This window comes from Suncus etruscus, chromosome 6, assembly GCF_024139225.1.
Source record: "Suncus etruscus isolate mSunEtr1 chromosome 6, mSunEtr1.pri.cur, whole genome shotgun sequence".
In the NCBI taxonomy this organism is placed as follows: Eukaryota; Metazoa; Chordata; class Mammalia; order Eulipotyphla; family Soricidae; genus Suncus; species Suncus etruscus.
The window spans coordinates 3,411,840-3,423,987 of NC_064853.1; the positions used below are offsets into that span (position 1 = coordinate 3,411,840).

At 49.0% G+C, this 12,148-nt stretch overlaps 3 protein-coding genes across 9 annotated transcripts in view; 2 read left to right on the top strand and 1 right to left on the bottom strand.

The window, feature by feature from the left end:
* Nucleotides 1–12,148, top strand: part of THAP3 (THAP domain containing 3) — a 432,757-nt gene that overhangs the window by 129,193 nt on the left and 291,416 nt on the right. The window lies entirely within an intron of this gene.
* ERRFI1 (ERBB receptor feedback inhibitor 1) overlaps nucleotides 1–12,148 on the bottom strand; it is a 731,587-nt gene that overhangs the window by 100,804 nt on the left and 618,635 nt on the right. The window lies entirely within an intron of this gene.
* Nucleotides 1–12,148, top strand: part of CAMTA1 (calmodulin binding transcription activator 1) — a 552,305-nt gene that overhangs the window by 29,361 nt on the left and 510,796 nt on the right. For all 7 annotated transcript variants that reach the window (XR_007496769.1, XM_049775266.1, XM_049775269.1 and 4 more), the window contains one exon: nucleotides 3,124–3,242. Coding sequence is in view for 6 of the 7 variants with exons in the window: in XM_049775266.1 (XP_049631223.1) it covers nucleotides 3,124–3,242 (119 nt within the window). In the remaining variant the exon portion in view is untranslated. The remainder of the gene's footprint in view (nucleotides 1–3,123; nucleotides 3,243–12,148) is intronic.

The following is a 12,148-nucleotide window of genomic DNA, read 5'->3' on the forward strand; positions in this document are numbered from 1 at the left end:
GCAGCGTGAGTCTCCATTTTTAGAAATAAAACTTGGAAATAAGAAGTCGGCTTTTTGCCTAATTAAGCGAGTGAGCTGTGCGAATGTGTGTGTGCGCGTGTGTGTGAGTGCGTGCGAATTTTTAGGAAGTCTTTGTTAAATCGCATTCTCTGAAATTATTATTTGGAAGAAGGTTTGAAGGTTGAGTTTCACTCTCTAGAATTATAGCTGTCAGCCAAGCAGATCATCTGTCAGTTTCTAGAGCTTCCCTAGTTATTTTTATTGGGAAGTAGGTTAGAAAATTATTTGGTAAAGTCACAGATCAGCCACGCGTATTTTGCTAGATGAGGTTCCAAGCTGTTTGCGTGCTTGTGGGGCGACACCCCCGCTTGCCCGTTCAGGCTGGAACTTGGGTGTCAGAGGTCCTGAGATGCCCTCGAAGGCTGCCACAGGGCTGGGTTTGACGCTGGCTGTCAGACTGGCTCCTGAATTGATTCAAGCAGGGCAGAGCAACCTTGAGTGAGAAAGCACCACTGGCCCCAGGCTTGGAGGGGCATGGGTCTGCCCCTCCCCCCCAAAGAGCATCAGAAAAGGAGATTTTCATAGTGTGAGTGTTGGCGTCCCTGTCTCTCTTGGGCTGTGTTCAAAGGACCCCATAGGGGATGTGCAGGAAGAGATACCCCCGCCTGTAGGAGAGACTGCCTCTGTTGCAGTCTCTGTTGCAGAGAAACTCCCCACTCTAAGCTTGGGTAGGGGCGCTGTCTCCTACACATGCTGGGGTCCCGCTGTTCTCTTTCTTTCCTTGCAGGGCCCAGAGTGGCCTTTTCTGTCTGTGGGGATGTCGGAAGGGTCCTCCCTTCCTTTGCTATCCCCCCCAAATACACAGGCTGGTGCCAGGGCCCACCCCAAGGCAGTTGTTGAGGGAGGCTGCAAGACTTGAGTTCGCACCAATGGCCGGCTGTCACAAACATAGAAGCAGGGCCCGAGGTTGAACATTTGGGTAGGTCTCTGTCCAGAGAGCTGTAGGTACTTGCCTTTCTCTCCTACCTCTTGCTGCTGGTGACTCTGCAGGGCAGGGGTTCAGAATGAGAACTGAGTCACATTCTGGGGAGACTGCAGGGAAGTGGAGGCTCGTGGACAGGTGTCCGTGTCCCGAGACCCCTCCGTGGGCCACTGGGAGTGCAGGGTCCTCGGCTCGAGTCCAAGCTCCTAGACGTGTGCTGTGTCCCTGGAGGCCTGTTTGCTGGCTCCTGGCTTCCAGCAAGGATTGATTTTTCTTTTTTTTTTTTTTTTAAAGATGGATTTTTATTTTGCCATTAAATTAAACTTTTGGATTTGGAGAAACAATCAGCTTCTGAGTTTTTCATGTTTTTATGCTGCTTATGGAACTGGAGGATGGGTATTATAATTCAATTGGTTGTATAGTTCATGGACCAGAAAAGATTTAGTATGCTAAAACTCTCGCAAGTTCCTCCCTATAAAATATCTCCATATGATGTAGTAAATTTTTAGCCTTTATTTTTATACCCAATATTTTCCTGTTAAGATCTTTTCCTTGAGAATAAATGTGTGAATCAGATGAAAAATGTTTGGAGAGGATTTTATCGTGACTGCAGGAAATATTTTTATTCTTGGATTTTTTTTCACATGTTTTAAAAATAGACCTTGCTAAACAAAATTGTAGTAAGTGCCTGGAAAAGATCCCGTTGTTTTCCTACTTTCAACATTATTAACTAATAATTTGCATGCCTCTGTTGTTTCATTATGAGACAGTTAAAATTACTGAACAACAGTGAATTAATTCTGTCGGGATTTCTGTGTGGAGGAGAAGGAAGGAGGGATTACCTAGACGGTTCTCTGTGATTTGGAAAAAAATATCAGAGAATATTAAGTAACTTACCCAAGGTCACACAATTCAAAAATGGTCAGAGAAATTCAAAGTTCGAAACGGGCCCACAAGCTTCTGGACTCCTTCCTGCTCATAGCTCTGTGCTTTTGATTAGACCCGAATAATATCAGAATAAGGTATTTTGAGCTGGGACTTTGTGGGTCAAAACTAGTCTCTGTGTTTTTAGTGACATTCCTTGGTTTTTGGTGGCATTTTCATTCCTTGCAAGCATCCTGGTGCATTCAGAACTGGCTACTTTGAAACTTTGACTGAAAGGCACTCACACTGAAGAATTTTTCGATCCAGGTGAAAGAGAAATTTGCACTTAGAATGAAATTAGTGATATGTAAATGGAGTGGTTCACCAAGGAAGTGATTTTGATTTCTTCTAGAAAGTGTCAGGGAAATGCAGGAGACACTAGTCTGTCACCAGCTTGAAAGCCACGAGTTTCTCTCTCCCTTAGAAGAGTTCCATTAATGACTAGACACGGCTAGCTGTGTCTGTGCCTCTCAGAGCCTGTCATCTGAGCCACAGATGCCGTCTTTCACTCAGGCTTCTGTATGACCTGTTAGATCACTGCAGGGTCCCACATTCCTTTCCATGTGGGAGCACATGGAGGAACTTTCAGAAGGTTAATTGGCATTAGTGTCTGGGGTGGGGGAGGGTGGGCAGAGGGGCCAGGGAGAGAGTTGTAGAATTAGTTTAGGAATAGATCATTCCTGTTTTATTATAATCATTCTTCCCTCAAAAAATACTCAAAGCTTTTCCAGCTGCTTCATAGACAATTTCGAGGTTTCCTTAGGTAAAATCGTGTTTGCTGTTGACTTTGATGAAAGTTTGGTTAAAGAACCTTGGAAAGTAACGTTCTGGAGTTGGGTAGAATGCATGCTTTGCACGTGTATATATATATATATATATAAATATATATATATATATATATATGGCACTGGGTTCAATCCCGAGCACCCCCGACCCCCCGAAATTAAAAAAAAAGTAAAGGTAACGTTGTGGTTTGAGGCAGCTGCTGGATTGATCTTTATTTACCTGCTTGTCTCAAGACCACAGCCTGCCCTGATTTGAGACCTCAGCCACCAGATCCCCTGCCCGCACACTCCTAGGGGCCCCAGGGCTAGTGCGCACCCTCTCCCCCACTGCCCCAATGCTCGAACCCAGCTGCCGCTTCTTACCTTGCCCGGGAGCTGCAAAAGGAGCCTTTTCTCTTCCTTCCTCTGAATGTGTTGTTTTCTTCTTTATAGATGATCATGGAAACAGCAATAGTAGTCATGTAAAAATCTTTTTACCGAAAAAGCTGCTTGAATGTCTGCCGAAATGTTCAAGTTTACCCAAAGAGAGGCACCGTTGGAACACTAACGAGGTAGAGACATTTCTCTTTTGAAGGGTATATATATATTTATTTTTTATTATTTTGGAAGGGCAAACTTATTAGACCATTTTGCATAGCACTACTTTTTATCTGTTAGCTTTCAAGGTAGAGGGCTGGCTTGATTAGGAGATGGTGCATTCCAAGAGCCATCTGGACTTGACAGAAACCCGCTAGACAAGAGCGAACTTGGCTTGGCTTGTGTCCGAGGCTAACACGCACGCTGGCTGTGAGAGGCATGAATTTCTGTGTGTGTTCTTTTACATTTGTGCTTCTGGCATCTGCAGTTAACCCTGCCTGTATCCATTGTTCTCGGGAGAGAGTGGTGGAGAGAGAGAGAGAGTGAGAGGCCCAGAGGCCAGGGTGGCTGGGCCCTGCCCTGGGGGAATTCTCTTCGGTATTGGGAAATGGAGACCTAAGCTTAGCTAGTAGCTGGCCTGACCTTCCAAGATTGGGTCAAGCCTAAAGGCCTCGTGGTGGTAGACAGTAGATTTGGCATCTGGTTGGCACAGTTAGTGGATTCGGTATCTAAGAGATAGACGCACGTGTGGTGGCATGATTTGAGTTTTCTCTTCTTATCGGGTGTTTCTTTTCCGGTGAATTTTCATTGGGGGGGGGTGTCATTATTTTAGGATTGTCTGGCCTTGTCTTCGTGGCTATTTCTCAACTCAGACTCTTGTCAGTTTGGAGTCCGATCCACTAACCCAGGTGATTAGGGCAGGCAGGCACCTATCAGTGGGGGCCCGGGGTGTTGGAGTCCTTGAATTCTTTTTTTTTTTTGGTTTTTGGGCCACACCCGTTTGACGCTCAGGGGTTACTCCTGGATATGTGCTCAGAAATCACCCCTGGCTTGGGGGGACCCTATGGGACGCTGGGGGATCGAACCACGGTCCTTCCTTGGCTAGCGCTTGCAAGGCAGACACCTTACCTCTAGCGCCACCTACCCGGCCCCAATCCTTGAATTCTTGTGGTGGCTGCCACTGGCTCTAAGTATGGGGTTGGCTGCTGGGTTGGTCGCTGGTGCAGGTGTGGGCTGGTCCCTCTCTGCTGGGCCAAGGGGCTCTGCTCATGGGGACAGGAGGAGGAGATGTTGTCCCTCATCCTATGGCTCTTAAAGATGGTTTTGCTCAGGTTTCTTGGTCGAGGATGCTGTGTAAGGTGTTTGGTTGGTTGGCGTGAAAGACTCCTGGCTCCCTGTCACGGGCTTGAATCCTCCTGGGTCCCTCCTGGCCCTGCTTACTTATTTCAGCTGATTTGGAACTTCTTTGAAGGTTTGTACTGTTGGATTATTTGCATAAATTGTCTTTCCCCCTCCTCGGGGATACTTTTCCTTTTGGTGAAAGTATCAGCGAATCTAGAGGCCTGAAACAAAGTCATTCATTAATGATTTTAAGCATTTTCGACATGAAACCCAGGAAATATGCAGGAAAAAAAAATCACTCTTCATCAGAGGTGGTTACCGTTAGTAAAATAGTCTAATTTTAGTGCCGTTCGAGTCGGTCTCAGGGAGAACAGAGTCATTTAAGCACTCAGTCTATTTCTGCGCTCTCCCAGAATACTATATTATTCTACTTTAGCCCCAGTTTTATAGATAAATTAACAGAATACATAATAGGAATGTATTTTCACGACATTTTGTACGAAATGGGGAATTTATTTCCATTATGATTTGAAATCACATTGGAAAGCGGGGATTGCTCTGCGCTTTGAAGCCTGCGTCCCTCAGGCCATGGAGCTTGGGTGGGGGCGGCGCAGATGCTGGGACCTGCCGTGGAACCCCTGGGACTGGGAGCACTCCCTTTCTCCTGTCTTCATGCTCCCCCCAAATACTGTGGGTCCCTTCGGCCCGGGCTTCTACTCAGGGACACCTGTGAGGACGTTGGCAGCGTGCAGCATTCAGAGACCCCCGTCCACACTGCCAAGAGATCTGGGCCTGGGTAATCCTGTTGCTGGAGCCCAAAGACTAGCCTTCAGCCTCTGGGGTGGGGCCCTGCCATGAGGGGTTGTTCCAGCTCTTACTGCTCTTGGGGGTCCGGGGTATTACCCACAGGGTGGAGCCCCTTTCCCTGAGATCAAGGGGGTGTCCTGCAGCATGTGGTTTGACGGCAGTACTTCTTGAGCAGGGATGGGCAGGACAGGACCTCCCCTCCCCAGTTTTCTTCTGGCTCTGGGTGGGAATGCTCTCAGGGATGTGGCGGACCAAGGCAGGGGCTCATCCTTGCAGTGAGGTGGTGAGGAGAACCTACTCTACAGTACCAGGGATCGAATGCAGGCACGTCCCCGAGAGGCCCCCGTCCCTGCTTCTCAGCCAGCTCAGCGATGGGGGAGAACAAAATGCCTGCAGCACCTGTGAAAGTCAACCTGGCTCATCTCTCACTCGCCAGCCTGGTTTGTGCTTCCCACGGACCAAACACAGAAGGCCTCGGGCAGGGGCCAGGCGCACTCAGTGGCCCCTCTCTACCCTCCTCACTGGAACTTGGGGTGGGGCAGGGCGTGGGTGAGAGCAGGTCTTTGCATCCCAGCTTGCATCGTGCCCGTGGGGGAACCATCTGCTGGCAGCAGGGACTGGGCCCACTTGAAACCTGTGTGGGGCGGCCCTTGGATCCATCACACAGGGGCCTCTGGACAGGGGGGGATTGAAGGCTGGTCAGGGTCAGGGTGACGTGTGTGTGTGTGTGTGTGTGTGTGTGTGTGTGTGTGTGTGTGTGTGTGTGTGTGTGCGTGCATTGATAAGGGTTAGGGTGACGTGTGTGTTTGTTGGTCAGGGTGGCATGTGTGTGTGTGTGTGTGTGTGTGTGTGTGTGTGTGTGTGTGTGCGCGCGCGCGCACGAGCAGGCTGCCAGCACTGAGTGATGAAACGTTCTGAGCTTGAGCATAAGGTTCCTTCCTTGGTGAAGTACTGCGGGTAAAAAGTGGCTCCATAATCTGGCCAGACCACACTCCAAGAGGGCCTGTCTCTCAATGTACTTTCTTTTGTGGGTGTTTCTTTTTTGACAGGGCCATATTCAGCGGGGCTTGGGGTTTGCTCTGGGTGTACGTGGGGACCCTGTACTTCGGGGAATTGAACCCGGGGCCTCCCATCTGCAGACACGCACTTGCAGAGATGTCTCTGGCATGTTGGTGCACCTTGTTGATTCCAGAACACTCAGCCCCTTTGGTGTGTGCTGTCCAGACTTTTAATCAGACTCATCTCTTCGGTGGTAGGTTGTGAACCCCCCAGGCTAGCGTGGACGAGGCGTACCCTGGTACAGTGCCAGCTGCTAAGGCATTCATTCCCCACCAGGCTTAGTTGTTCTGTGAAGGCTGATTGGAAACGGGGCTCTGAGGGCCTGGCTAAGCGAATCACCTGCTCAGGTCTCCAGTCTCCTCTTGAGCTGAGTCCGTAGCTGCAGGAAGGGGGATGGCGCCCAGGGCTGCCTGCTTTTATCGCTCATGTGATGACACCCACGCTCAGGCCCCCTCTGTGACATGGCTTGGCTGGGGTGGGGTCTGTGAGGACACACAATTGTCCTGTTTCAGAGGGTGACGTGTTCTGACTCTTTGGTGCCCATCTGTCTTCCATGCTGTCCTTGAAAACTTCCCACAAATATGTGGGACTCAGTGATTTTGAATTTGTCTTGAAAATCATTTTTTTTGTTTTTGTTTTGTTTTGTTTTGGGGTCACACCTGGCCGTGTTCAGGGGTTACTCTTGACTCTGTGCTCAGAAATCGTTCCTGGCAGGCTCGGGGGACTATATGGGATGCCGGGGATCGAACCTGGTTCTGTCCTGGGTCATCTGCATGTAAGGCAAATACCTACCAATGTGCTATTACTCCGTGTGTGTGTGTGTGTGTGTGTGTGTGTGTGTGTGTGTGTGTGTGTGTGTTGGTTTTGGGCCCCTTGCGATGCATGTAAGGCAAATACCTACCAATGTGCTATTACTCCGTGTGTGTGTGTGTGTGTGTGTGTGTGTGTGTGTGTGTGTGTGTGTGTTGGTTTGGGGCCCCTTGCGATGCCCAGAACTTGCCCTTACTTTTGTTATGCTCAGGGATCATCCTGGCAGTGCTCGGGGCACCACATGAAGTGCTGGGGGTGGGGGTAGGTGCTCGCCAAGTGCTGCTCTGGAGCTCAAGGGGCCCCCACGGGTGACTGTCAGCCAGGATGTGGCCCTCGGGGCTTCAGTGCCGCCTCTACACCCAGGTGTGCCTGCTTTGTCTCAGGTCAACCATCCCAGAGCCCCAATATCAGGAGCTGATATTTTTAAGGCTTCGAGCCAAAAATAATTATGCTAATGCATCCCTGTACAAATGCTACTTTATAATCACACATATTATTTCTCTATATATGTTGTCCGGCCTGAAACGTCTTTTGTTTAGTCATTAATTAGCTGTTTGACTTGAAACCCAGCTAGCGCACTCCCAGGGCCTGCCATTTCCTGGCAGCCTTCCAGCAGCGGAGACCCCAGCGCCTCCCACATGGCCACCTCCCTTCGCCATTCACCATTCAGCCCCAGCCGCAGCTACTGCTTTTGAACTATGAGTGTTCTTTGGTTCATTTTCCCTCCAAGATGGAGTTTCTGTAGAGTAAGCAAGCAAAACAATCCGAGTTTATATTGATCTTAAAGTCGCCTCACAGAAGTTCAGCTGATAGTTTGAGATTTTCTGATCAAATGCCTTTTTTTTTAGTGGTGAAAAGTATGTAGAAAGCAGTACAGGCAGAAAAGGACGCATTCTTGTCTTACTAAAGAATGGTTAGTGCTTTCTGGGGGGAAAGAATGATGATTAATTCTTTTTTTTTTGATTAATTCTTGAATATTCTTAAAAAATATTTTTTATTAAGTTACTGTGAGGTACGGAGTTTCAGTTGATAGTCGAGTTTCCGTCATGTTCCAACCCCGTCCCTTCAACAGGGCACATTTCCTGCCACCAAATCCTCACTTTCCCCTCTGCCTCCTTGGCCTGTCTCTTTTCCTCTCTCTGTGTCTGTCTTTCTGCCTCTGTCTGTCTGTCTGTCTATGTGTGCATCTCCCTGCTGGGCTTTTGTTTCTGTATTTTTTGGGGGGCGGGGGGGGGGGGGAGTTTGGGCCATACCTGGCAGTGCTCAGGGATTTTTTCGCCTCTGTACTTGGGAATCACTCCTGGTAGACTCCAGGACCAAATGGGATGCCAGGAATCAAACTCCGGTCGGCCACATATAAGGCAAACACCCTCCCTGCTGTGCTCTTGCTTCAGCCCCTGTAATGCTCTTAGGACACATCCTCTAGCATGTTTGCGTTTTCAATATTTTTCTCTCGGGGTAACTTGAGAGCCCACAGATTTAGGACAGCTTTCAGGGGTATGAGGTGGGCACCTCTGAAACAGTGCTCACTCCTGTGATCTTACCTGGCTATGCAGTTCCGTGCCAGGGTTTGGTGACCTGGCCTGGGCCTCCAGGGCTTCTCCTGCTGTACTCCGGGCCCCAATGGTGCAGAGATGGAGCCTAGAGCTTCAAGTGTACCTGGGCTGCTCTCCTGCCCTTGGCTGTCCCCAGGCCTTGCCCAGTGGATATGCAACACGCCCACATGGTCGAGCGTTTCTGGGCCTCTTCAGGCCTCTGAAACGTGAGCTGTCCTGGAAGCCACAGGACTCAGATTCTGAAGGTCGAGGAGCTACTTTGGTTTCGCTGACCTGGAGCCTTGTTTGCCTCTTGGGTGGGTTCTGTTTCGCCTTTGGCAGTGTTGTGTAGCCTTTTTGTTGTTGTTTGTATTTGTAAGCCCGGTGGTGCCCAGACTTCCTCCTGGCTCAGGGATCACCCCGGGCAGGGCTGGGGACCCTATGAGGACTGAACCCAGGTTCGCTGCATGCAAGGCCAGTGCTCTATTGCTGGACTACCATGCAAGGCCAGAGCCCTATTGCTGGACTCGAGGTCTGGCCCCAGGTTGTTAAATGATAGAAAAATCCCAGTTACCGTCTCAGGGTGGCCTGGGTCTTGGGGGAATTTACAGCGGAGAGCAGAGCGAGGAGAGCAGAGAAACCACAGAGCCCCGTGACATGCACGACACACACAGTTGGAGCCTGGATTTAATTCATCTGGGGGAGTTCCCTGGTGGGGCTTCTCAGCACCTTTGGCTTCCATTCCCTGGTTGAGGGTCTGCCCTGCTCTGCTGTGTCCAAAGTGAGGTACATGCACACCTTTTCCTCTGACAGCCACACCCCTGCTCGCTGAGCCACAGAGGAGGCTCAGGCTGCTTGTCCTCCCACATGGGTGGTGGAAGGAGATCCAAATGGGAGGTGGTGTTGGTTCTGGGGCCTGTGGCAGGAAATTTGCCCTTGCTACCATGAGTAGACTGGGCGCAGCAGATTAAAATATCTCATTCAGGACATACATTTTGATTTTCTTAAAAGAGAGAGAAAATACCTGTGAACCCAGTTGGCTCTCAACAATGTTCCCTGAAACTACTTTAAAAAGCATTAAAATATACTTATAGTCTATCTATACTCAGTCAATGTGCACCTGAGAATGCGCAGCCTGGCCTCCAGCACATCTGGAGTTTTCTGCACATAGGAAGGAAGCACTTGTGGACAGAGCAGTTCCCACCCCTCCCGGCCCCAGAAACAGGACAGCCTGTGAGTCTGTGCCCGTGGCCCAGTTGTACCTGAGTGCCTTTGCCTCTGCCGTGTTGGCCTGCAAGTGCCTGGGGTCACCTTCCCCAACCCTCCCTGTACCCCCAGAGACCTAGAAGCAGTGGGCATCTGGGTGTCCCCTGCCCTTCAGACTCAGCTCTCTTCTGGGGACAGTGGCTGGACAGGGTCAAGGTTTTGTCTTCATACCCAGCCTCCTGTTCTTTGGGAGCGCATCGGGCCATAGTGTGCAGTGTGGTCAAAGTGTTGGCTTTGCCGATGTGCAGAGCCCAGTGTGGGAGCAGTTCGGCCCCTGTTCCAAGGTGGATGGGCCACTGGAAGCTCAGCAGAGCCTGTGGCTTTGGGCTGTGTGGTGGAACCTGAGCTTTCTGGTGCAGGAGGGGCTCAGCTCGGCTAGGACTCCACCCATGCCCCACAAGAAGGTCAAGGTCGGTTGGGGAAGTCTGGCCCTGTCAGCAGCTCAGGGACTGTCAGAACTTCTACCCCAGAGGTGCTGGTGGGGCCTGAGAAGGTGCTTTTCTGGCTCATTTCCAAGGCATCCCCTTTACTCTTACCAAGGTGAAGGTATCCCTGGAGTCTTGTCCTCATCTCCTATATCCCAACTCCATGAGCCACACTGGCTAGAGTTAGGAACCTCGTTTGCCAGTCTGTGTCATTGTAATAATAACAATTAGTATTGTGACTGGTCTAATATTCCCAATAGGTTTGAAGAGGCAGTTGCCACTGCCCCCACTGTTTCCCCAGCTCCCTGTGCCCCTCCCTGTATCAGCCTTTGCTCCTGTCCTTTGCTGGGAGAGAATTCCGGCCAGCCGCTTTCTCTTAACCGGAACAGAAGGCAAAAGCAGCTACAAATAATTCGCGAGTGTTAAGCTCTTTTGTGAACACCTAGAAAATTAATCCGTAGAAGTTAATAATAAAAGCTCAAGCTGAATTCCTGTCAAGAGGCCTTTAATGATGGAGAGCTGGATTTTTATATCCTGCTCCTGTGGGAGGGGTGGAAACATAGGATTGAAATTCAAACCAATCAGATTCGTACAGGTACAACGATTTTTAACCAATGGGAGCAGACACATTTTGATGGCGGGAAGGATAAGGAGAAACCTGGCAGGATGGGGGGAGGGGAAGCAAATCCTTAATAGATTCTAACAGTTTAAACCTTACAAAAATCTATTTATGACTATGCTTGAGAGCAGTTACAAAAACAGATTCCATGGAAAGATTAAGGAACCTAGTTAAGCCAGGTTCTCTGTGGTGAGCTAAGTTTATTTGCAGGGTTCTTTTGGCTCAGGGCTATGCAAACTTTTGGCTTGAATCAGGCAGCGGTGAAAAATCCATACAAAGTTCCTTTAAACATGTGGGTACTCGGTCGCCCACATCTCCCCCTGTTTAGTATACAATATGGAAGGGACAGATGTGCCTCGGTGGACTGGCCACACTGGGTGAAGAGGTGTGGGGCTACCAGTCACCGCATCTGCTACCCTTGAGTCAGTCGTTTCCAAAGCTTGGCAAGGCGCGAGCGCACAGATTGAGGTCTATGCGCCAGCTCCTCGATTACTTCAAACTTAAGTGGTGGAGAGTTGGCAGGAGGGGAGATGTCAGGCGTCAGCTGGTCTTCTGAGGTGCATAGCTGTTGGTATAAAACTTTTGAGTCCTTTCTGGTTGCTTCACCCACTTGATTTTTCACGAAGGTGGTGAGTTTGCGAAAAGCCCAAGGACCAAAAGAAACTAGCAACATGAAGCCAATGAAGGGTCCCAAAAAAGCTGGGAGCACTGTAGTTATCCATGGAGTGGTAGAAAACCAATTTTTGTACCAGCTCTCACTCTGCTCTAAATCTTTTTGTTTATTTACTAAATCATCCTCTATACGTTGAATGCTGTCTCTAAGTAAACCTGTTTCATCCTTAAAAACACAACATTCTTCTTTAGGAGCTACACAGATTCCCCCTTTCTTCAAAAAAAAGGAAACCAAATTAAACCATGGTGGTTTTGCTGCACTATTTTTGCTAGGGATTTAACAATGTGCTTTAAGTGTTGTAAACTTAGTTTAAGTTTGGAAACATTATTAACAACAGTTATACTTAAGGCATTGACAGATTTTAGAGTATGAATTAATGAATAAATTATTGTGCCAGCACCAATAATACCCAGGCCCATTAATAAGGCAAGGGTAAGAGCAGTAGCTGGCTGTTTCCTGCGGAGGGAGAGAGACAGAGTTATTTTTAAGGGGTAATAAATTAGTTTTAGGTGTAACAGTTAATTTAGGCATTAAAACAACTAAAACACAGTAGTTTTAGGACTGA